General features: G+C 34.8%; 1 protein-coding gene across 5 annotated transcripts in view; it reads right to left on the reverse strand.

Annotated features, from left to right (window-relative positions):
* Positions 1–27,049, reverse strand: part of LOC131677939 (cilia- and flagella-associated protein 43) — a 107,809-nt gene that overhangs the window by 74,463 nt on the left and 6,297 nt on the right. For all 5 annotated transcript variants that reach the window (XM_058958031.1, XM_058958036.1, XM_058958033.1 and 2 more), the window contains one exon: positions 7,202–7,575. In XM_058958031.1, the coding sequence (XP_058814014.1) occupies positions 7,202–7,575 (374 nt within the window). The remainder of the gene's footprint in view (positions 1–7,201; positions 7,576–27,049) is intronic.

The raw sequence follows: 27,049 nt of genomic DNA on the forward strand, positions 1-27,049 counted from the left end.
GCGAAATATTGTAATGATGTTAACAGTTTCATTGAGTTTGTTCAAATATAGGTTGAAGTTCAGGACAAGTGAAAAAAAGTGCTGTGCTCGGTTGATGCGGCTATGATTACGTTTTTCCATATAACAATGCCCCACCCTAATATATATATATATATATATATATATATATATATATATATATATATATATATATATATATATATATATATATATATATATATATATATATATATATATATATATATATATATATATCTATACATATATATATATATATATATATATATATATATATATATATATATATATATATATATATATATATATATATATATATATATATATATATATATATATATATACAATAGATACAATACCGATATGTTTGGAAGAATTACTGCAAAAGGCTTGTTCTACAACTTTGTAGAAGACACCTAGTTTCTATCTCTCTCCCTTGAAAAGTTAATGTTGGCGCCATCTATGCGGTCACAGGTGGAACTAAAATTTTCTAACCAAAACATAATTCGTATTATGTACTGCAATTCTTCCGAACATACTATTCAGCTAAATCTAACCATTATTCCACAAAAATGTATAGTTTGTTAGAACCTAGTACTGATACACAACCATGCACTGCTAGGCCCCATGCAAAACTGACTCAGACATCACTTCGTTAAAAGTTTAATAACTTTTCTTGTTCGAGTCGGATCGCTTTGCAATCTTTAACAAAGTTGTAGATAATAGAATTATCTTCTTAAATTTCACTTTTGGTGATAATCTGATGTATACAGTGCCACCTAGCGGGGAAAATGTGCGAAAGTGGGTTTTCTCCATGTAAATTGTCGAAAAATCCTATACAAACTTCAAGCACGTTGGTCCGGTAGCTAGACTTGTTCGATTTGGCTCAAATTTGGAGCAGACACTCCTGGTGGGACTAGGAATCGACTCAGGGGTGGGCCGATGGGGGTCATTTTTTTCTGTCACTCTAGTGAACATTCATTATTGGTACTTGTGGGGGCCAAGAGTCTTCGATCATCTTAAATCATACGCAAATGCCAGTACAGTTTATTCGAATCCCAATCTCTACTAACGACTATTCTCTACCCATTGCAGTTGTTGAGAGTAATATATACAGAATACGCAGTAATATCTGTGCTTTCTCTGTTTACATTAAGTAATGACCGGCACCGGTATTGATAAATAAACACCGTGAGCTTACCAGAAGTCGTACATTGAAGGAAGACTTGTATCTTCCATCATTATCGTCTATTGCATTTTTTGCAAGAGGAGTCGATCCATAATGAAGTTTTTTTTTGAAAAATGTCCACATGCACTGAGGAATTCACCTGTTCAATACAGCATGAGAAAAGATATCATCTTTAGCAGGAATCGAGTTTACGTTCTTTAAAGCTCCAGTTGGGTGCGTTAACATCGAGGAACTGTCATGACTTCATTACAAATTTTCGTAATAACCGCTACAGCCCCAATGCCTATTAGTAGGACTCACTGTCCGCCAATATCTCGTCACCGCGCTATACCTTCCATCAACCATATCTTTCCAGTTATCTATTTTTGGCTTACACATAAAAACCCATAAAACTATTATCAGGAAATAACTTGAACCACAAGTTCGTGTATTCATTTTGTTGTGCGGTATCAAAATAAGAATGTTTTTGTATCTCAGAATCTTAAACATAATCTAGCGAAAAAACGAAAAATAAACTATGTTTCTTCAAGCATTTGAAGTGTATCATAGAAAAAAATTGATATTGATTCTTAACATTTCGTTTTAGTAACATTGACATTAAATTTTTTTTGCATGTATGTTAAATCGAGGTAAATCGAGGAGGTATATATATATATATATATATATATATATATATATATATATATATATATATATATATATATATATATATATATATATATATATATATATATATATATATATATATATATACAGGGTGTTTGGTTCATGGTTAAGAATCTCTCGGAGGATGATAGACTGCTATATTTGGGGAAAAAAATTGCTCATCTCAACCGTTACAGAGTTAATTAACTTTTTGTGTAAAAAACTTATTTGTCTTAAAATACCTCTAATTTTAAAAGTATACTTTGTATTTTAAATGTTTCAGATCCATTCGAAAGGTGAGAAAATTGCCTATTGAATGGTGTTCTCATATCTTTTAAGTAATTAGTTTTAATTACCTTTTAACTGTAAAGTAGTTAGTGTTTTTGAGGAGGTTTTTGCTAATTTTCTCGAAATAATGAAGTATGATTATAGCAATATCCATTATTCAAAAGTTGGGTTTTAAGACTATTCATAATTTGTTCTTGGACGTCATCTTTCTATCTCTTCTCTTTTCTTTGTAATTTCATTACTACACTTTTCCTTTAACCGACTTGCAAGTGCTTAAAAGACTCTAATCTAAAAAATATGCTTTATATCGTTATTTACAAGATTTTATTGGAAAGCTGAGAAAATGTCCTATCAGTGTATGTACAAATATCTTTTAGTTAAGTGTACTAAATGTTTTTTACTAACGAAATAACTCAAAATTTGTATTTTTTGGAGAGTTTTCTAATTATTCTAATTATTAATCATCAAAGTTTATCGTTACTATTGTTCATTTGATGCCCCTTAATGTTCTCTATAGCTTTTTATTAGACACTTTGTCTATATCTCTTTTCATTTTGCTGCTATTTAATAGTTAACACAGCATGAGCTCGCCACAAATGTAGTGGGTTCGAAATAGTTATTTTTGTATATGAAACGATGTGATAAAAACGATTTTGCGTCGAAACCAAAGGAGATAATTAAATGGAGTCAAAGAAAGAACTGTAGAACTTGCTGACATGCATTATTTCCATGATAATAATGGTGGTGTTTATTATTTACTATTTTAAGAAAATTAACGAAAATACTAATAATAGCACTAACTTTAAACTAATTTACTTTTAAAAGAATACTAAATTCACGTAACTGAAAGGTATTAATACATTTTTCACTGTAAAATTTTCCTGGCTTTCGAATTTTTATTCGAAAAAAAAAGTACAGTGCCGTAATTTTTCAATTAGAGCTGGTACTAGTGAAAATGCGATAAAAATATCCAAGTTGAATAACCCAAAATCATGAAAATAAGAAAAGATAAGTGTAACATGTCAAAGAATAAATTAAGCAGCTCATCAAGACTAACAATCTGAATTATTAAAATGATGAGGTTAACTATTAGGATTTTCAAGAAATGAACGAAAAATAGTTTGAAATTGTTTAATTTTCAATAAATTACTTTGAAAAGGCTACTTAAACTCATTAGCTGAAACATGTGATGGTATCACTCAATACGAAATTTTCTCACCTTTCGAATGGAACCAAAACATTTAAAATACAAAGTATACTTTTAAAGTTAGAGGTAATTTAAGACAAATAAGTTTTTTACACTAAAAGTTCAATAACTCTGTAACGGTTGAGATTTGATGGTATGTGTAGAACAATTTTTTTCTCCAAATATGGCAGTCTATCACCCCCCGAGAGATTCTTAACCATGAACCAAACATCCTGTATATATATACAGGGTGTTTGGTTCATGGTTAAGAATCTCTCGGGGGGTGATAGACTGTCATATTTGGAGAAAAAAATTGTTCTACACATACCATCAAATCTCAACCGTTACAAAGTTATTGAACTTTTTGTGTTAAAAACTTATTTGTCTTAAAATACCTCTAACTCAAAAAGTATACTTTGTATTTCAAATATTTTAGGTCCATTGGGAAGGTGAGAAAATTTCCCATTGAGTGATGCCATCAAATGTTTCAATTAATGAGTTTAAGTAGCCTTTTCAAAGTAATTTATTGAAAATTACACATTTTTAATCGATTTTCGTTCATTTCTTGAAAATCCTAATAGTTAACCTCATCATTTTAATAGTCCAGATTGTTAGTTTTGAAGAGCTGCATAATTCGTTCTTTGACATGATACACTTACCTTTTCTTATTTTCATGAGTTTGGGTTATTTAACTTGGATATTTTTATCTCATTTTCACTAATACCAGCTCTAATTGAAAAAGTATGGCACTTATTATATTATTTTTCTTTTTATTCGAAAGCCAGGAAAATTTTACAGAGAAAAATGTATTAATACTTTTCAGTTAAGTGAACTTAGTATTCTTTTGAAAGTAAATTAGTTTAAAGTTAGTGCTATCATTAGCATTTTCGTGAATTTTCTTAAAATTGTAAATAATAAACATCACCATTATTATCATGGAAATAATGCATGTCAGCAAGTTCTACAGTTCTTTCTTTGATTCCATCCAATTATCTCTTTTGGTTTCGACGCAAAATCGTTTTTATCACCTCGTTTCATATACAAAAATAACGATTTCGAACCAACTACATTTGCGGCGAGGTCATGCTGTGTTAACTATTAAATAGCAGCAAAATGAAAAGAGATATAGACAAAGTGTCTAATAAAAAGTTATAGAGAACATTAAGGGGCATCAAATGAACAAGCGTAACGATAAATTTTGTTGATTATTAATTAGAATAATTACTCCAAAACTCCAAAAACACAAATTTTTAGATATTTCGTTAGTAAAAAATCATTTAGTACACTTAATTAAAAGATATTTGTACATATACTGAAAGGACATTTTCTCAGCTTTCCAATGAAATCTTGTAAGTAACGATAGAAAGCATATTTTAAATATATGATATGAGAACACCATCATTAAATAGGAAATTTTCTCACCTTTCGAATGGAACTAAAACATTTAAAATACAAAGTATACTTTTGAAGTTAGAGGTATTTTAAGACAAGAAAGTTTTTTTACACAAAAAATTCAATAACTCTGTAACGGTTGAGATTTGAGGGTATGTGTAGAACAATTTTTTTCTCCAAATTTGACAGTCTATCACCCCTCGAGAGATTCTTAACCATGAACCAAACACCCTATATATATATATCTATATATATATATATATATATATATATATATATATATATATATATATATATATATATATATATATATATATATATATATATATATATATATATATATATATATATATATATATATATATATATATATATATATATATATATATATATATATATATATATATATATATATATATATATATATATATATATATATATATATATATATATATATATATATATATATATATATATATATATATATATATATATATATATATATATATATATATATATATATATATATATATATATTTATAACTTTGGGGTTAGAAAAAATTTCTCCACAAAACAAGCAAAGTTCATTATGATGCTTAAATGATTTTTTGCGGATCAAATAAGATGTGTTCAACACGTTTTGGAACGATAAATTCATTAATGGGTTACTTGATACAAAAAGTACGTTTTTTTAATATTTAAAGCAAAAATTTTGAGTGTCTTAGTGGAATGTATAATTACATCCACTAATCAACAGGATGGTCAATGATTTTTTTTTCACAGGTGTGTTTTAAAGTACTCAGATTGCTTATTTCATATCTTACATACAAAATCAAAACCCATTTGGTTCATTCAAAAATTATTTATTAATTTTATTTGGGTAATATCGCTTACCCCTAAGGGGGTGGGGCGGATTGTAAGGGTTTCAGCGTGGAAAAAAACACTTTTTTGCGATTTTTTTTTGAACTTTACGTGAAGCGAATTAATCAAAACTTTTGTACATTATAGTGTATCATTTCAATAATATGCTGTAATTTTTCTATGCAAAAATATCGACAAACGACTCGGTGACGAAGCTTTTTGTAGAACGTCTCTGGAAAAAAACAGGATTTCCGGTATTACCTTCCAATCAAAAACTACTTAACCGAAAATACCTAACCTCTGCATTGAGTTTTTGGATAATTTTTCGATTAAAGGGGTTTTTACTCATAAATGGTCTCAAGAAAAATATATTTTTTTTATTTAGAATGAGCAAAACCCCCCTTAATTTAAAATTTATCTCGAAAACTCAACGTAGGGGATAGGTATTTTTTACTTAGAATGTGTATGCAAAGTTTGAAATAAATCGGTTGAGTAGTTTTTGAATGACAGGTGACACCTCAAATCGTGTTTTTCCAGAGACGTTCTACAAAAAGCATCGATTGTTGATAATTTTGCATAGAAAAATTATAACATGTTATTGACATGGTACACTATAATGTACAAAAGTATTGATCATTCCGCTTTACGCAAAGTTCTAAAAAAGTTCAAAAATAGTGCTTTTACGCTGAAACCCTTACCTCCCTTTTAAGATAAATCAGTGGTGCACAAAATCTGATGAAAATAGTTTTACGAAATGACTTGAACTTAACTGTGTTAACTCAATATGACAATTACTGCGAAAATTGTCAAGAAATAGTTCCAGAAACATTTAATGACATGTTTCGATTGGTTGAAAATATTTATATTGAAAGTTGTGCACGAATTCGTGTCATTATTCTAGCTAAAAAGTGATTATTTAAACTTAATATCAGCAAAAACCATGTGTCTCCATTCACAGTTTCACGCGCGTCGTTGTTGTTTTTGCATTAGAAGTTCGAATTCAGTCAAAGTTCATGACAAACAATAATCTAAACAACAACTAAACCAACTAGTGACTTATTTTCGATGATTTTACGATGTAATTTAATCACATGGATAATTTTAATGAAGTAATGCAATGCATAAAATCAACTGTTTCTTCGAAAAATGAAAATAACCGGATGTAGCTCTTCCCGATCAGAAACACATAACAGAAATATTTTAAAATTATATCTCACATTGTTACTTGTTGTAAATTTCTGTTATTTCAACTACTAACGAGACCAAATTTATAACACAATATGTTACAAAAATTGTGTTCTGTTATAATCTTGTTATCTCATTCTGATCGGGTTATCATTAAATAATGAACAAAAAACACTTGAATTATACCCTTCAAAAAGTTGTCAAAAAACATTTCACGTTAAAATCACCTAAAATCTCGTAAAAATGACTCTGATAACTAATCCTAGAAAAAAATTAGCGAGAATATCGCGTAAGCTTCATATATGGACTTAAGTCCGGGCTCGTCCCACTGTGGACCGCATTGAAACAAGGTGAAGATGATTCGTACTTTGTGTCATCATTTTGGGACTCTTGTGACCTTAAAAACAGTATAATCGAACACCACTTTACATACTTACACTATATACTGTACCGCGTCCATTGACAATCATCAGGGTGCCATCAACTGAAAATGCACAATCCAGGGGTGCAAGTTCTTGACTGAATGGTAGTTTGATTATCTTCTCAATGAGCTTACAGAATCTGATATTTCCGTGTATTTCCCAATAAACAACTTGCGCATTTTTGTAAGCTAGTTGACACACCTCCACCGTCGTTGTTGGACTACACAGAATCTTTTGATTGTCGGTATGGATTGTCGTTTTTTGTTTGGCTAACAGCTCTTTGTTCCTCCACGCGTACACCTCTATACTGTAATCGGGTACTCCACATAGTGCAACAAGATATTCACTATCCGAAAAACATATTGATATGTAACTGAATGTGTGTTCATCTGAAATGTAACAATTATGAATCAATATCTTGTTCAGTGTAAGGAATTATCGGAAGGCTGCTCACAAATACTGTATTTTTCTTTTTAATATGCTTTGAAACTGTTTTACATTATTTATAAATGAAAAGTGTAGAATTCGCACAATCCTATTCTAGGAGGCCGTGGTTCTATCGTGAATGAAGCGAATAAGGCGAATGAAGTAATTCGAGTGAACCGAGTGAACCTAGTTCGGATCGATAACGGATCGACAAAGCGACACACGTGTTGATTTAAAAGGGGTCGAGCAGTTTTTGGCTTTTTTTGTAAGCAAGATGAGAAGGTAGCAGATGTAGCCTGTATACAAGCTGGGCTCAGTGACCGAAGCGATGATATTGTGACCTAAGAAATCACAGGTCACAGAATACAAAGTAATTACAAATACTATTTATAGTAGAGAAGAGGGGGTGACGGTAGAAGAGCAGGAACTATGAAATATTCGCAATAAAGTCATAATGCATGAATATCATCGTCCTATTCTCTCATATCGCATGATTTATAATTTTTTACGCTTGCTGCTATATTTTGGAAGACTTCTAATAATTTTATCTTGTGCAATGAATGTGTTTGTTCTGTAACAGCCTGAAAAAATTTACAATGAAAAATATTATTCCATCGAATGGATATTTAGTCTATTGATATTTATAGCAAATTTTATGCTAAACATTTTCCGCGAACAAAGCTTTTGCTAACTTGTCATGGTTCTGTGTAATTTGACGAATTTCATTAATAGATCCTTTGTGAAACGTTGACGGATGGGAAACAAAAATTCGTAAATTTGGGAAAGTTTCGCAGAAATGATCACTTCTTTCAGGATTGCAGTTAGCCACACAAACTTAGCCCCAGAATGAAGTATAATACCCTAGCCAGTTAAATTTCCCTGGACTAAAGCTCTCTTTCAAACACCATGGTAGAATTTCCCCATACTTGAAAGCTTCTTATCATCGGAAGGGTTAATTTTCGCCACCAAACTCAGCTAACCGAGTGGAAGAGAATTTTGTCTAATTTAAAATGTGCCACGCGGCAAGGGAAAACGCCCCAACATAATCGGAGTGATGGGGCAATACTTCAACAAACTAAAAAACGACTGTTTCACTACACTAACAGAAAACATTTATTCAGGACCAATTCAGTTTTTAATCATACGGAAGTCATATCAATCACTAATGTTATTAAATTAGTTATAAAATTTGCGTTTCGACTTCGTCTCATCAGAATCCGACACTAATTTAGTTAACGAACTAAGCTAGCGCCGGATTGACGCTAGCTCCAAAAAACGGAGACCCGATTTGTGTTCCAAACCGCTAGTCAAACGTGATATCCCGCAAGAAAAGAAGCTCTTTTTAAACTGATGAGAATGAATGAAGCCGAAGCATTTTCCCGAACAGAATGAAATAACAAAACAGAATAACACAATGCAATTTTCGTAACATATTGTGTTATAATTTTGGTCTACTTAGTAGTTAAAATAACAGAAAATTGTAACAAGTAACAAAGCGAGATATAGTTTTGAAATCTTTTTGTTATGTGTTTCTGATCGGGTTAGCAGGCCAATGCAAGATGCACAATAGTATATTTCTTCTTAGTGGAGAACAATTTTATGTTTGAAAATTGAAAATCAAATTTAAAAGCGGTAAAAGCGAACAATTACAAATATTTGTGAATTACTAAAATTTTATGATTGATGAATTTGAAACTTAGCTTTAATTTAATGATTTGAGAAATTGGAAATTCAAAAATTTAAAACTTAAAAAAACAGTGTAATTTAAAATTTATTGGTTTGCAAATTTAAAAAAATTGAATTCTGAAATACAAGATTCAAAAAATGAAAAAAATCAAATGCATGAAAATTTAAAAAAAAACAGCTTAATCCACCTAGCAGTGAGATGAGACATTTTCTAACAAATATCACTGTTGGATCATTCATTATTTTGCACAACTCTTTCATTAGTTTGCAGTTTCTAGTCCTGCACGAATAAAACCTCAAATTAGCTGTATAAATTGAATTATTAAAATTTTATCATTTAAAAATTTAAAAGTTTGCAAATTTAAAAAATTTAAATTCTGAAATACAAGGTTCAAAAATAAAAAAAATCAAAAGCTTGGAAATTTAAAAAAACTTAAACCACATAGCAATGAGATGAGACATTTCTTACACAGATCAGCGTTGGATCAATCATTAGTTTGCAGAACTCGTGCATTAGCTTCTAGTCCTGCACGAATAAAACCTCAAATAAACTGAAGAAATTATAGAAAATCAAAAAACGAGCAAAATACAAAAACAAAACAAATTGAAAACAAAATAGAAGTGATAAAATGAATGAAAAGAGGAGAATGAGCAAAACCAAATGAATTGATTAAAATTATAAATTAGGCGATGTTAAAAGTTAAAACTTTTTTAACAGAAAAAATAAATTTGTTTCAAATAAATAATTTGGATGAAATGAATAAAACTGAAAAAATAGTCAGATTATTAAAATGAAGAAAATAAATAACATGTATGAAGTGGAAAAAACGAATGGAATGCATAAAATGAGAATAGTGAATAAAATAAGTTAAATGAGTGATATGAATAAAATGCATGAAAGAATAAGCTGATCAGAGTGAATCTAAAAATAAAATAGATAAAAAGAACCCAAATGAACAAAATTAATAAAAAGAATGCTGAAAGAAAGATGTAGTGAAAATGCACTTAAAATTAGCCAAATATTCAAAATGAATAAAATGAACAAGACGAATGGAAGCCATGAAATAAAGAAACTGAAAAAATTGACTATTTAGAACGAAATTAAAAATCATTTTTAATCAAGTAAAGGAATAAACCGAACTGTACGAATTTGAGAACTATTGTGTCGGAAAGTTACGAATTGTTTTTGAAAATCCCATTATCTAAAAATTAGCTAATTAATATATAATGAACTTTCCAGGGTATTCATTCTTTTTTGTTTTAACCTTTTCGTTTTCGTTCTTTTTTTTTTGACGGCGTCGTTTAAGATTATCTGGCGTTTCTACTTTATTGATGGACCCAAATTAGTCATCAGGAACCTGGCACGTTCGATTTATTTTGGAATTCAAAGTTATCTTTTTGGTCACATATTACCGAAAATAATTTTTTAGTACAGAATACAAGGGGTTAGATTAATGTGCCATACACACTGTATAACCTACAATAACACGATATAAGATTACAATTCACAGTAATACACGATCATTTCACTCGTTACCACAATGTGTGGCAGAATGAGGCACACTCCTGACAACTCAAAAACTGTCAAGAAAGTGTAGTTAAACAATCATAGCAACCATTGATTTTGTTTTACTGAACACCATGGCACATCGTAACACATTGCGTCACAAGCTACCACGCTGTTTGTTTGTGAGCACAAGACGTTTCTGACAAAGTGTCGAATTTTGTAAACTTATTGCTTAACACGGTTCGTATTTAGAGATATGCGAAAAATTAGACAAATCGCATCATCTTTGAATGCTATTATTTTTTCTCTACTATTCGTCGGGGAGTCCATTTCTCCATCGATATTTTTAATATAAACAACACGTGGTACATGTTTTTGTTTTTCAGATAGCCCAATTTTGTGCAATCGATCAAGATACAATGGGTGATATGAAGGGTTTCACTATAGCAGGTCTGTTAGGATACAAACTCAGAAAGCATAATAATACAGAAAACCTGTTTTAATCTACCTAGCGGTGCAATTGTGCCTTTCTCACTTCTCTAAACTATGGCACGGAGGCTTTTTATGTTCAACATAATTGTGGAAATGTCCATTACATTCTTAGTACACTTTGCACTTATACACAATGGCATGCCAGCCACAAACTTGATGAGCTACGTGTCGACGGTGAAACAATTGGAACAAAAAAATATCATACTCCATTAGCCATTAGATCAATGTTATCTGCTTGATAACTCATTTTGTCATGCGGGGGTAGATATGTGAGGAGGGCGAAAGTCCCATGAACGAACGACTCCCCAGCTTAAATTGGTATGCTTTGTGATATAGTGGTGGTTTAAAGATGATGGGGTTGAAAGGGAGGGGTATGAGGGCTGGATGGGGTGGTGGTCTGAGGGGTGATTTAAGGAGATTTTTAAAGGAGGGGAGTGAACAGTAGAGGGGGGTGTAACCCCTCTCCGTAAACCATCAACTACGCCCCTGTTAAAATCCAGAAACCTTATGCGAGTCGAAAAAAAAATTTGGCCGGGATTGGGTTGACGTTTTTCAGAGTGATTGCATAACCTTTCTATATGAGAAAGGCAAAAATGTGCCAAAATCCAAAAAAGTGAATCGTCGTCAAATTTTTTTTCGAGTTTGCATCAAATCTCGACGTTTCATGTACCTTGAACACATTTAGCATCAAAAATAAAAATTCTATTTTTAATTTTTCCTATAGTTTGTATGAGAAATTTCTGTGTGGCCGCACTCTGAAACCCGTAATTCCGGAACCAGAATTCCGATTGATCCAAAATTCAATAGCAGCCGATGGGAAGGTTGCACCTTTCATTTGAGACTAAGTTTGGGCAAATCGGTCCAGCCATCTCTGAGAAAAATGAGTGACATTATTTGACACATACGCACATACATACACACACATACACACACATACACATACATACACACATACATACACACATACATACACACATACACACACATACAGACTTTTTCCGATCTCGACGAACTGAGTCGAATGGGATATGACACTCGGCCCTCCGGGCCGGGATTGGGTTGACGTTTTTCAGAGTGATTGCATAACCTTTCTATATGAGAAAGGCAAAAATGTGCCAAAATCCAAAAAAGTGAATCGTCGTCATATTTTTTTTCGAGTTTGCATCAAATCTCGTCGTTTTATGCACCTTGAACACATTTAGCATCAACAATAAAAATTCTATTTTTATATCTTTCCTATAGTTTATATGAGAAATTTTTGTGCGGTCGCACTCTGAAACCCGTAATTCCGGAACCAGAATTCCGATCGGTCCAAAATTCAATAGCAGCCGATGGGAAGGTTGCACCTTTCATTTGAGACTAAGTTTGGGCAAATCGGTCCAGCCATCTCTGAGAAAAATGAGTGACATTATTTGACACATACGCACACACATACACACACACATACACACACATACATACACACATACAGACTTTTTCCGATCTCGACGAACTGAGTCGAATGGGATATGACACTCGGCCCTCCGGGCCGGGTTTAGGTTGACGTTTTTCAGAGTGATTGCATAACCTTTCTATATTAGAAAGGCAAAAATGTGCCAAAATCCAAAAAAGTGAATCGTCGTCAAATTTTTTTTTCGAGTTTGCATCAAATCTCGACGTTTCACGCACCTTGAACACATTTAACATCAAAAACAAAAATTTTATTTTTAATTTTTCCTATAGTTTATATGAGAAATTTCTGTGTGACCGCACTCTGAAACCCGTAATTCCGGAACCAGAATTTCGATCGATCCAAAATTCAATAGCAGCCGATGGGAAGGTTGCACCTTTCATTTGAGACTAAGTTTGGGCAAATCGGTCCAGCCATCTCTGAGAAAAATGAGTGACATTATTTGACACATACGCACATACATACACACACATACACACACATACACACACATACATACATACACACATACACACACACATACAGACTTTTTCCGATCTCGACGAACTGAGTCGAATGGGATATGACACTCGGCCCTCCGGGCCGGGTTTAGGTTGACGTTTTTCAGAGTGATTGCATAACCTTTCTATATTAGAAAGGCAAAAATGTGCCAAAATCCAAAAAAGTGAATCGTCGTCAAATTTTTTTTTCGAGTTTGCATCAAATCTCGACGTTTCACGCACCTTGAACACATTTAACATCAAAAACAAAAATTTTATTTTTAATTTTTCCTATAGTTTATATGAGAAATTTCTGTGTGACCGCACTCTGAAACCCGTAATTCCGGAACCAGAATTTCGATCGATCCAAAATTCAATAGCAGCCGATGGGAAGGTTGCACCTTTCATTTGAGACTAAGTTTGGGCAAATCGGTCCAGCCATCTCTGAGAAAAATGAGTGACATTATTTGACACATACGCACATACATACACACACATACACACACATACACACACATACATACATACACACATACACACACACATACAGACTTTTTCCGATCTCGACGAACTGAGTCGAATGGGATATGACACTCGGCCCTCCGGGCCGGGTTTAGGTTGACGTTTTTCAGAGTGATTGCATAACCTTTCCATATGAGAAAGGCAAAACGAAATAATAATTTAATATTAGCTTCAAATTTAAATATTAATTTAATTTTAGGCTATGACAAATAAGATATCAAAGTTTGTTCTCATTTTGTCGTTTTTTTTTTGTTTATAGGGTAATGTGCCTATTTTCATCATACTAAGCAGGGTGCCTCACTATTCTATTGATTTCTCGGCCTACAATCAATGGAATGCGTAAAAATTTACATCCACAGCTTTGCTTCGTTGTTAAGAACCAGTATAATAATATTAAAGCACTGACAACAGTGCAATTCTCGTGTTTGAGCGCAACGAAAACTCGAATCGAGTGCCCCTATTATTGCGCTACCATTTGACTCAATGCATTGAACCAAGACGACAGACACTGCTCTAACCAACGGCTTCAATTGGGTAGGGTGATAATAGAAACATGGCGAAAATGGGCTCATCACCCTATATTTTTCCTCGACAAAACATCAAATTGAATACTTGCTTTGTTATTAATAAACAAATTCAACATATCAATGGACTTTCAATTTTCTTCTACTACTGGTTACACAAATAGAAATTCTGTTTGATGTCATGGGGAATTTTTCTGACCAACATCATATATAAACTCTGCATCATTGACAGTAATAAGCCCATATTGCTTGCTTGTGTGACTCCTGATTTGTTGCCAAAACGGAGGTGGAACAAAAAAATTAAACAAATAAAGTGATTGTCAGTTGGTGGACGTCTATTCGGCCGAAGCCAAGTTTCCGGAAAATTAAGACAATTTTATCTCATTCATTAAGGTCGTCCCAGCATTCATATTGGTGTTAGTATTTTCAGAAAAAATCACAGAAAACAAAATCAGAGACCAAGTTCAAGGACAAGTGGTGATTAAGTACATTCGATAAATGTCAGGCTGTTGAGAAGCGTCGGTTCTCACTCATTTGCCATAATTGATTGAAATCCAATATCTTAATGCAGCCTTTAAAGGTTAGAGTACCTCGGGCTCAATCTCAATTGAAATACCGATAGGTTTCACACAGACTTAGGACAATTGATTTTTGGTTTATTCGTTAAAAATCTATACCATTACGGCGAAAAACTGAACACTGAACTGTGCGGCGAATCCGTCTTCGAGGATGCTACAAATGTCACCGAACAAATACACAACCTAACAGTAGTCCCAAACAACAGAAACCGGTCAGCACCCCAGTCCGTTAGCTGGACGGCCAGGTGCTGATGATATTTGATGGATTGGATGTGACTTGCTCGACGATGTAATGCATGCGAAAACCAAATTCAAATAAATCCAGAGGCTCAAATTTTACAAGGCTACCGTTCACGGTTTCTAGCAGATTAAAATTTGTTTTTGAAACAAATGGTTTGTTGTCGAAACAAATCCTGTGGCAAGAGAATTAGGGTAACCAACCAGTTTTGGACCCCTAGAGGAAGTGAATTACGTGAACGTCAAAAAATGTTTGCTTGTCTATAACGCAAAACATGCAGGAGTCTGCTCCAAAATTACTGTTCTGGAAAGAAAACTGCCAATGGATGTTTTATAAATTGACATAAACTCGAAAATGACATTTCTTCACAGCATGAATTTTTTTACATTTCGGACCCTTCCACACTAATTTGGACAGTGTTCCAAGCATATTTGAAATGAATCGACCTTCTCGAGGTCTAACGTAGCCTTATTGGACGGGATGTCTTTGTTAAACATGCAACAAATGTCAACTGTTACTAACCATCGTAATCGAACACTGGATCTTCTGTTTGTTAACGAGGAAGCTTCACAAAACTGCATTGTTTTGGAAGCACACGAACCACTAGTTGGCATTGATTCACATCATCCTCCGCTACTAGTTTCGCAGACATGTCTACCGCAGGTTCGATTTGACGAATTGACTGAAGACAGAAAGTTTAACTTTTCGAAAACTGACTTCACTGGGCTTCTTAACTCATTGTAGACAATTGACTGGATGTCTATGTTAAATCATGCAACTGATATTGACTTTTCAGTAGAAAGATTTTCGCTTGTCTTAAAACAGCATTTCAGTGTATATGTTCCTGCACCACGTGCGCGACCAAAACCACCCTGGTCAAATCGACGAATACGAGAATTAAAACGCTCAAAGCAGAGAAGAGAAGTACCACTTCGAACAAAAAAAATCACGAAAGTTCTCACAAAAGCGAATCGGATTTGTTGCTGGTTTTCCTTGGTTTGCTTTGAGAGTGCATCCGAATGACGTTTCAACTAGTATAACTTTTGAAACTGGCTCGTATAAATCGTTGCAAGCGGCAAGGTCGAGCTTCGCTAAAGCGTACAGTAAATAACAGAAAATGTATTATTGTATTTCGTATCATAGATTTTACTTTTCTGATTGATATTATGCTTATTGCTGTATGTAATTAGTGAACGCTCGTTTTCTAAAACGACATTATCTGTTATTTTTGTGGGGCGTCCGGAAAATCATCCAGTTTCAACAGAATATTCTCTAATTACCTGGCCCGACGCAAATGCTTTTTATCAATTTTGCATATTGAAGAGTAACTCGTAAGGAACCTTTACTAAGCAGCACATGATTGTAGAGCCCCCTTTCTAAGTAGTGGAACGTGATCTTCCGCATGGGTGGTGTCATAAATATTACTTTAGATAATTAAGCTGAAGAAATAAACTTTTTTTTTCTGAATTCCAATCCAATGCAGTGAAAGCTAATGTGAGTACTTAAGGTCACAAGAGCACTTAGCACATATTAGGGAATCCAATGGAAGATTTTGTCGCGATAACTCTAATTTGTAAAACAAATATTTGTAATTCTGCAAAAAAAAAAAAATAAAAAAAAGTTCGATAAAACGTCAGCTGCGTCGGAAAAAATGAAAACAGCATATGGCTTACTCTAGTAACAGTTGTGGATTTATGATAGTTTTATAGCCCCTGGTAAAACTTAGATTGCACTTGTCGCGTGCTATAAAACTTCAATTGTTACTTGTGTTAATGACGTATACGTATACAATCTCGCCATCGTCGGTCTTAACAGCATTTGAGTTGTTTTCTCTAACAGTCTACTAATTTTTAAATTTATTTTAGAATTTTTTTTTAAATTGGCTGCTGAGTAACTGATTAGTATTTGCTTCTCGGTACGCAGATCTGAAAAGTGTGTAGCAGCGATGCCACAAGTACAGATTTATCTAGAAAGGTACAGATTTTTCGAGTGTTACAGATTCTGTACGATACGGATACCATATTTTTGTAAAAAAGTACAGTTTGGTACAGTTTTTTTTAATGTGACATGTAAAATAATTTAACACCGCGATGCATACCAATAAACAGGTTGTAAATGTTGAGTTAGACCGCTGACAGCGTGATGGCGAGAAACAGAGCTGGAGCTAACACTGACATTAGGATGCGGAATTCGAGAAACTTGTTTACAGCAAATCAAAGGATTGATGTCAAAATAGGTTTGTTGCCGTACCAGAAGAAACTGGAAGTACTTCTTCTCCTTTTCTACTTCTAGTAGCAAACCGAATAAAAAATTAGCAAGTTTTTTTTGTTCCTGTTTGCTACGGAGCAACTAGGAGCAAGAAGCGTGTATTGAAACAAACCTAATTGAGTTCTTGTCGGCCGATCTCACGAACACTACTGCAGTTTCTTGGTTGAAAGCAATCCCATTTATTTTTTCCGTTTTGTTTATTATTTTCCACCAGCTAGTGATGTAGTATTTGTGTCATGTGACGTATACGTACTTGAGCTGTAGAAAAGTCTATGAAAGCCGAGCGGATTTGCGCGGATTGATAGGCCGCTTACATAGTGGCGGTGAGAAACTGTGTAGGGGCTGGTACTGACAGTAGGATGCGAGATGCGAGAAACCTTCTTACAGCATATCAAATGGAACCTGTCAGAGTAAAAGCAGGTAGCCGGTGCAGATCCGCTCGGCTTTCACTCTGACATCATCCCTTTGGTTAGCAGCAAGCAGGTTTCTCGCATTCTAATGTCAGCTCTAGCCCCAGCTTAGCTTCTAACTGCCACTCTGTAAGCACCCATAGGCTTCATTTGATTTGCTGAATCCAGGTTTGTCACATTTCGCATGCAAATGTCAGTACAAGCCACAGTCAGGGTTGCCACATTCACAAATTTTTCTTTAAAGTCACAGATTTATATAACAATTAGGCAATCCATTAGACGTGTTGGATTAGCTGATTACTTCTTGATTGTTTCTTCTGACGTTACTCCGCACTGCTAGGCACAACGTCCGACAAAACCATTGATTCGATCTAACATCAAAAGAATTGGTACTAATGAAAGATGTTTGTCGGACGCGTTTTTCTGTTCGCAGAAGTAAAGCAAAACAAACTTATTAACAAAACCCACCACTGAGTTGTCAAACAAACCTCTCCTAGATTGCCTAATGAAACACAGCTTCCAATTTGGCCCTGGCCGCAGCTCAGCTTAGGCTGAAAACAAAATGACAACGAGAATTTGAACGGGAGCTGATTTTGACATTACCCAGTCAAACACTCCGGAATTTGGACTGATTTCTGGCGAAAGTTTATCGCAAATGAAACAACTGATTCCGAGTCGGAATTTTTGGTTTTTCGTAGCCAAATATCAGCATCAGCACCAACTCAATATATCACTATCTCGAATGAAAAAAAATTATATAAAATGATTCTGTTTGTCATTGTGTTGGTACAGAATACGAAGAATTTTCAACTCCCAGTGCAGATTTAATTGTGGCAACACTGGTGAGTAGTCAGAACGATTGTCGTTTGCATTTTTCATACGTATCAATCCGCTGAAGTTTTCGAGCCCATCATGGTTTACAGACCTTGGTGACATTTCGTAAAAATTTAAATGCGACGTTAAATCCTTGAAAAGGTACTCATGAGAATTTATACAAAGCAGCCTTTAATATTAAAGATTGAAAATAATTAAAAACTAATTTCCTCCACTTTCATAAGGACCAAAAAACTTATATCGAATCCTGAAAAAGGAAAATGGCTGGCTAACAAAATGCTGTTTGTGTTTGAATTTAATTTCAAAAGAAAGGACGCACCATAACCATTGGGAAGATATCCATTGAAAATCTTTCTTGGTCAGTGCGCTAAGAATCAACTGTGCAGTCAAAAGTTTCGATATTTAAACGTAAATGTATGCTTACATACTTCATCATAAAATCTTTCGGTTTTTCGATGGAAAAGGATAGGTTAATATTTAAAGTTAAATATCCGTTTGCAACCCAAAACGCACTCAATGTTTGAAAGATGGGTTAATTAATGCATGACAATTTTTATTTGGAAGAACATATTCTAACCACTTGTCGGATTATCGGGGATGAATTTGCTAGATATTTTATACCAGTAACGTCGTATAATTTTGAATTAATGTATTGATTAACAGTGTATTTTGCAGGGCTTCGACACCACGTGCCGCTAGTGATTTTAAAAAGAATTGTGAGAAGTTTTTATTTCGAGTAGCCCTTCTCTTCTCTGCTCAAAGGCAGCTGCACTCCGACATTATACTAATCGACGCAACCCCATGACAAAGCGGGAGTTTACACACGCCAGTAACAACTATAAATCGTAATACCGCTTCCTTTACTCTAGACACATACTGCAGACCCCGTCTGACCTCAAGCGGAATCCAAAACGTTTCTGGTCATTTGTGAACGGAAAACGTAAGGAAAATAAGCTTCCCACAACTATGTTCCTTGCAAACAATGAATCAAGTACACCTGGTGGCATATGTAACCTGTTCGCGAATCATTTCTCAAATGTATTCAACACAGCTTCGGCTGACCACAACCAGATAGAGTGCGGCCTTCGCGATGTCCCTTGCGATGTCATGAATCTAGGAAGTATTCATTTCTCAGAGGAAGACGTTCTTGTTGCAATAAAAAAGTTAAAATCTTCAGTGTCAGCTGGTCCAGATGGGATTCCAGCTATTATTATAAAAAGATGCGCGAGTGTACTGTGTGTCCCTCTTCAGTTCATCTTTAACCAATCGCTATCTCAAGGGAAGTTTCCTGCGAATTGGAAAAAATCGGTCATGTTTCCCGTTTTCAAAAAAGGAGACGAACAAAATGTTGAAAATTACAGAGGTATAACTTCGCTTTGTGCTGGATCGAAACTATTCGAGATTTTAGTAGGAAATGTTCTTCTTCGCGAAACTAAGGCGTACATCGCAAGTGAACAACATGTTTTTTTCCTGGTAGGTCAACAATGACTAATTTAGCTCAGTTCACTTCGGATTGCATTAAAAACATAGAAAATGGTGCGCAGGTTGACTCCGTATATACTGATCTAAAAGCGGCCTTTGATTGTGTTGATCATTCTCTGATGTTAGCAAAAATTAAGCGGCTAGGAGCATCGCCCAATTTCATCGAATGGCTTGAATCGTACCTCAGAAACCGTTCTCTTTCTGTTAAAGTAGGAAACAATGAGTCATATACCTTCACCAAATTTTCGGGAGTGCCGCAAGGAAGCAATCTTGGGCCGTTGCTATTTACCTTGTTCTTCAATGATGCTTGCTTTGTCATTCCGGCTGGATACAAAGTTGTCTACGCTGATGACCTCAAACTGTTTCTCATTATACAATCCACAACAGACTGTATTGAGCTGCAGAGACAACTAGATGCCTTCTGCAACTGGTGTACAAGGAATTTATTGACTATCAGTGTCTCTAAATGCTCTGTGATTTCCTTCACTCGCAAAAGAAACCCAATCGTATGGAACTACACCATCAATGGAGAATCACTCAAAAGAGTGTCAGTTGTCAGAGATCTTGGTATTCAGCTGGATTCTCAACTATCTTTTAGAGATCACTATTCCCATATTATAGCACAGGCCCCTTGGTTTCATTGTGCGAATTGCTAAAGAATTTACTGATCCATATTGCATTCGAGCGTTGTACTTTTCGCTTGTCCGTTCTGTTCTAGAAACTAATTGTATCATCTGGTGCCTTTACACTGAAATTTGGATTAACAGAATTGCAGCAGTCCAAGCGAGGTTCATTCGTTATGCTCGTAGATCTTTGCCGTGGCGTAACCCATCGGATCTGCCACCGTACGTTGATCGTTGTTGTTTATTGGATATGGATACCCTAGCCAAAAGACGAGATATATCCAGAGCCGTCTTTGTTGGAAATCTTTTAACTCGTCAAATCGATGCTCCTTATATTCTCTCACAGATCAATGTAAATGTGCCCCCTAGAAGATCATAGGCTTTTTTGAAACTTGACTTTCAGCGAACTGAATATGGTCAGAACGAACCTATAAGGGCAATTTGTGATATATTTAACAGATTTTATGATTATTTCGACTTTTGTCAATCTACTAATGCTTTTAAAAATAGACTTAAACGACTCACTTAGACTATAAGATGTGAATTGTAATGTGTTAAGCAGAAACTAAGATGTACTGATGTGTAATTTAAGGTTGTGTAATTGATGTGTAATTTAAGGCTAATGTACTTGATCACAAAAATTTTGTAAAGCACTGTCTGTACTGTCGCAAAAGATGGCTGGGTTTTTACGCGCATTTGAGGATAGTTCCTCAAAGGGGGCTTTTCCCGCCCAACAAATTTCATGGAGACCATCTTAGGTCAGATGAAAAATAAAGTAAATAATAATAATAATAATAATAATAATAATAATAATAATAATAATAATAATAATAATAATAATAATAATAATAATAATAATAATAATAATAATAATAATAATAATAATAATAATAATAATAATAATAATAATAATAATAATAATAATAATAATAATAATAATAATAATAATAATAATAATAATAATAATAATAATAATAATAATAATAATAATATGTGAAGTTTTTTCTACTAAACTGACCTACTGACTCGTTCTCTTTGCAGTATATTTAATGCATGAAAGAAGAACATAAGCAAATCAGTAACTGCCAATCAAAAATGGTACATTAATCTTTATATGGAAGGCTCACTGCATGAAGTATTTTTTTTAGTTCTATCATTTTGAGAAATAGAAAAACTTTCGGTACAATTAGGTTACTGCAGACTTAACAAAGTAGCATTAAATGTTATACAATAGAGTTGACAATAATATATTTCGTGTAACAATTCATCTGTAGCAGTATTACGGAGTAATATCCTCAAGTGGATGATAAATCAAGGTTCAAAGTTCGTCAGGAATCTTCTTGTACTAAATATAAATTTTTAATTCTTTTGTTTATGAGGTGGTTTCTTGTTATTCTTTCTAAGCTCAGTTTTCTTTGTTTCTCTTCCTTTACTTTCCTTTTTGCCTTTCTCATATAAAGAAAGACTATGCAATCACTGTAAAAGTCGACTTTTTAACCGAGGCCCGGAGGGCCGAGTGTCATACACCATTCGATTCAGTTCGTCGAGATCGGCAAATGTCTGTGTGTATATATGTGTGTATGTATGTGTGTCATTTAAACTCACACAATTTTCTCAGAGATGGCTGAACCGATTTTTGCAAACTTATTTTCATCTGAAAGGTATAACGCTCCCATAAGCTGCTATTGAATTTTTAGTTGATCCGACTTCCAGTTCCAGAGTTACGGGTTGAAGAGTGCGGTTACACAATAAATTCCCATATAAACTCGTACCACCATGATGTTAAAATGATGTAAAACATATTAAAATTGACGTAACATTACTCTAGCTTGCGGATCTGGATCACTAATGATCAATTAAAGCAGCTTTGACCACATTGGCCACCTATGACGGTTCATGACGCCCCCGGGGAACCCGCCAAGTTCCTAAGCTAATATCACACCCATTCCCCAACGAATTCTCTACCGATTTTTACAAACTTGATTTCATATGAAAGATACAGTAATACCATTGACTGCTGCTGAATTTCATTCGGTTCTGACTCTTGCTTCCAAAGTTACAGGGGTGTTAGTAAGGATACACTGGAATTTCCCATATAAATCGGTACAATCGTAATACCTCAGAGGCTAAAAACTATTGAAATGGTCACTAAATTACTTATTACCGCAGATCTAGATCACTGATTGCCAATCAAACATTCTTTGAATATATTGTCCACTATCGATGATTCCGGAAGTCCGGAATTCCGGGCATATTCCACAAATTAAGTTACATCGGTTCTTCGGTGATGACTGAACCGATTTTCTCAAACCAAGTCTCAAATGGAAGGCAAAATATGCAGTTGAGTATTGCGTCGCCGCCCCTCCCCCCGCCTTGCCCTTACACCTCCCTCCTTCATCACTCCCTCCTCTTGAAACACCCTCACGCCCGCATTTCCTTCATCCACCCCGTATACCGAAATAAGATGTTTATGAGGTGGTTTCTTGTTATTCTTTCTAAGCTCAGTTTTCTTTGTTTCTCTTCCTTTACTTTCCTTTTTGCCTTTCTCATATAAAGAAAGACTATGCAATCACTGTAAAAGTCGACTTTTTAACCGAGGCCCGGAGGGCCGAGTGTCATACACCATTCGATTCAGTTCGTCGAGATCGGCAAATGTCTGTGTGTATATATGTGTGTATGTATGTGTGTCATTTAAACTCACACAATTTTCTCAGAGATGGCTGAACCGATTTTTGCAAACTTATTTTCATCTGAAAGGTATAACGCTCCCATAAGCTGCTATTGAATTTTTAGTTGATCCGACTTCCAGTTCCAGAGTTACGGGTTGAAGAGTGCGGTTACACAATAAATTCCCATATAAACTCGTACCACCATGATGTTAAAATGATGTAAAACATATTAAAATTGACGTAACATTACTCTAGCTTGCGGGTCTGGATCACTAATGATCAATTAAAGCAGCTTTGACCACATTGGCCACCTATGACGGTTCATGACGCCCCCGGGGAACCCGCCAAGTTCCTAAGCTAATATCACACCCATTCCCCAACGAATTCTCTACCGATTTTTACAAACTTGATTTCATATGAAAGATACAGTAATACCATTGACTGCTGCTGAATTTCATTCGGTTCTGACTCTTGCTTCCAAAGTTACAGGGGTGTTAGTAAGGATACACTGGAATTTCCCATATAAATCGGTACAATCGTAATACCTCAGAGGCTAAAAACTATTGAAATGGTCACTAAATTACTTATTACCGCAGATCTAGATCACTGATTGCCAATCAAACATTCTTTGAATATATTGTCCACTATCGATGATTCCGGAAGTCCGGAATTCCGGGCATATTCCACAAATTAAGTTACATCGGTTCTTCGGTGATGACTGAACCGATTTTCTCAAACCAAGTCTCAAATGGAAGGCAAAATATGCAGTTGAGTATTGCGTCGCCGCCCCTCCCCCCGCCTTGCCCTTACACCTCCCTCCTTCATCACTCCCTCCTCTTGAAACACCCTCACGCCCGCATTTCCTTCATCCACCCCGTATACCGAAATAAGATGAAGGATTTCTGACGCATCCTCCACTCCCACCCTACTAACCCCCCATTTCCTCCATTTTCAAACCCATTACACCAACATTTCAAAATATAATCACATGAAGATAACATTGAACTCATGCTGATTAAGCTAATTAAATATTATTCTTTTGCCTTTCTCATATAGAAAGGTTATGCAATTGCTCCAAAAACCGACTTTCTAACCGAGGCCCGGAGGGCCGAGTCTCATACACTCTGTCCAGATAGCTTAAGACCACCAGTGTTTAATGACATATCGAACGAAATTTACAGACATCCAAAGAAACTATATATAGTTTAGTGAGCCCTACATTTGTACATCATTCTGTTGTAGTTACCTTTTCTGTAAATAATATATAACTCTTCGGAGCTCAACTTTATTTGTTTACGCTGTCTATTTAACTTATGACCACCATTGATTTTATAATCATGAAATACGTTTTATTTATAATGATTTCAACACGTCAATAATCGGTCACTTTACCACTCCTGTTAATAACCTGAAACATACGATTAGGCATACTGTTTACCAAGTTTTGAAGAATATTTTTTTCAATATTTTCCCAAGCTTCCAAAATCGTTGATTTTAGCTCATCTACAGTGGCATACTGCTTTCCTTCAGTATAAATCCTGCGAACCATAATTCCCCACAGTTTTTCCACAGGATTCTAATCTGGGGAGCGAGCTGGCCAATCGAGTAAATTTATTTTACGGCCCCTGATCCACCCCTTGGTTTCCTTGCTGGTATGAATTGCTGCATTATTCTGCTGAAACGTAAACTTTTTACGTCGAAATCGCGCATAAATGGTAGCAGACACGTTTCTAGCCCCTGGATGTAGTCTTCGCTATTCATTTTGAATGAAGTGAATGCAAGGTTGAGCTTTCCAGATGCACAGAATCCTGCCAACACCATACATGAACTTCCCCCCAAAGTTCCGAGACGTTAAATACTGCTCATCCTTCCGCAGATCACGCCAATATCCATTGAAACCGTCAGGTCCATCTAGGTTGAATTTTTTCTCATCACTGAAGATCACCTGAAAGTGAACAAAATAATGTTACAGCTTCCTGTTATTAACATACCATAATCATGTCCAAAATAGCTGAAGATAATAACTCCTGCTGAATACTTACCATGGTCCACTGCCGATTCATATTAGCTTTTGCAAATTTCAAGCTCCTCTCAATGTGGGAAGGAGTAAGATTTGGAGCTTTTGCCTTCTTTGCTCTTTTTATGTAGTGACTTTTAATCAGAACCTGACGAATAGTCTCCCGACTAACGTCCAAATTCAGCTCTTACTTAATATTCCTTAACGATTTCGTAGAGTTCGAAACAATTCTAACAGTTTTACGTTTTTCTCTGCCGGAAAGCTTTGATTTGCTAGGTTTCTTTGAAGCTGTGCCATATTTTGCCGGATTTTTCAAGTAAGTCAATACCACTTGATACGACCGACCAATCCGACGGGCTATTTCCCTGATTCCAACGTTTTCTCCATAGAATGATTCTATTTTGCCTTTTTGCTTAACCGTTAGAGCTTTTCCCTTCTACATAATGGTTGTTTATAAGCCACAAAACCCAAAACTGGTCTTAATTTATCTGGACACCGTAAAATGTGTTTGTTTGTTTATAAACATTAATAAGAGTGCAGGTATTAGGCACCACTGGCTCATGCGGCTGCTGTCACCAATACAACTACAATGGCATAAAGTAGGCAAAAAGTATTTATGTATTTCTTATTAGATTAGAGGAATATTAAGTGGTCAGAGCTAATTGGACAGAGTGTATAACATTCGACTCAGTTCGCCGAAATCGCAAAATATCTGTGTGTATGTATGTGTGTATGTATGTATGTGTGTGTGTGTGTATGTATGTATGTATGTGTGTGTATGTGCGGATTTGTTAACAAAATGTCCACATCGGTTTCTCTGGAGATGGCTGAACCGATTTTTACAAACTAAGATTCAAATGAAAGTATAATATTCCCATAGGTTGCTATTGAATTTCATTTTCAACCGACATCTTGTTCCGGATTACGAGCTGAAGAGTATGGTTACAAAACAAAATTTGTTGATTTGTCCACATCGGTTTCTCGGAATTTTCTGAACCGATTTTGACAAACTTGATTTTAAATGCAAGGTCCATCAGCTGCTGTTGAATTTTGTGTGGATCCGAGTTCTGGTTCCTGAATTACAGGGTGATACGCACGATCACGCAGCAAATCTCGATTCTAACGAATTCTGCGATGAATGAAAAAAGGTGAATTTTTTTCCAAAATGTAAACACAACTGTTGAATTTGTAGATCTAGGTCACCAACAGTCATTCAAAGTCTCTTTGGCCACACTTGCCACCATCGACGGATCCGGAAGCATCCAAATTCAGAATAACGGTTATATTGGTTTCTTGAAAATAGCTAGACTGATTTGGTCAACTTAGTCTCAAATGAAAGGTGTTGCGTCCCCGGAAACTGATATTAACTTCCATCTCCATCCGACTTCCGGCTCCGGAGTTACGGATTGTGGAGTGCGATCACATAGAAAACTCCGATTCAAACCGATACCGCGATGAATGCAAAAAGGTGCTCTTATGTATACTTACTAAGTGTAATAAGAATGAAAGACATTTCCATAATGTTATATTGTACGAACCAGCTATTAAATCATAGTTAGGAGAAATGAGAAAGTCACAATTGCACCTCTAGGTTTTCTTCTGTTTTCGCCTTGTGGTATTCAACTGTTCGGCGCAATGTTAAAACAGCAGGAGTGCGT

This window comes from Topomyia yanbarensis, chromosome 1 (assembly GCF_030247195.1).
Source record: "Topomyia yanbarensis strain Yona2022 chromosome 1, ASM3024719v1, whole genome shotgun sequence".
Classification (NCBI taxonomy): domain Eukaryota; kingdom Metazoa; phylum Arthropoda; class Insecta; order Diptera; family Culicidae; genus Topomyia; species Topomyia yanbarensis.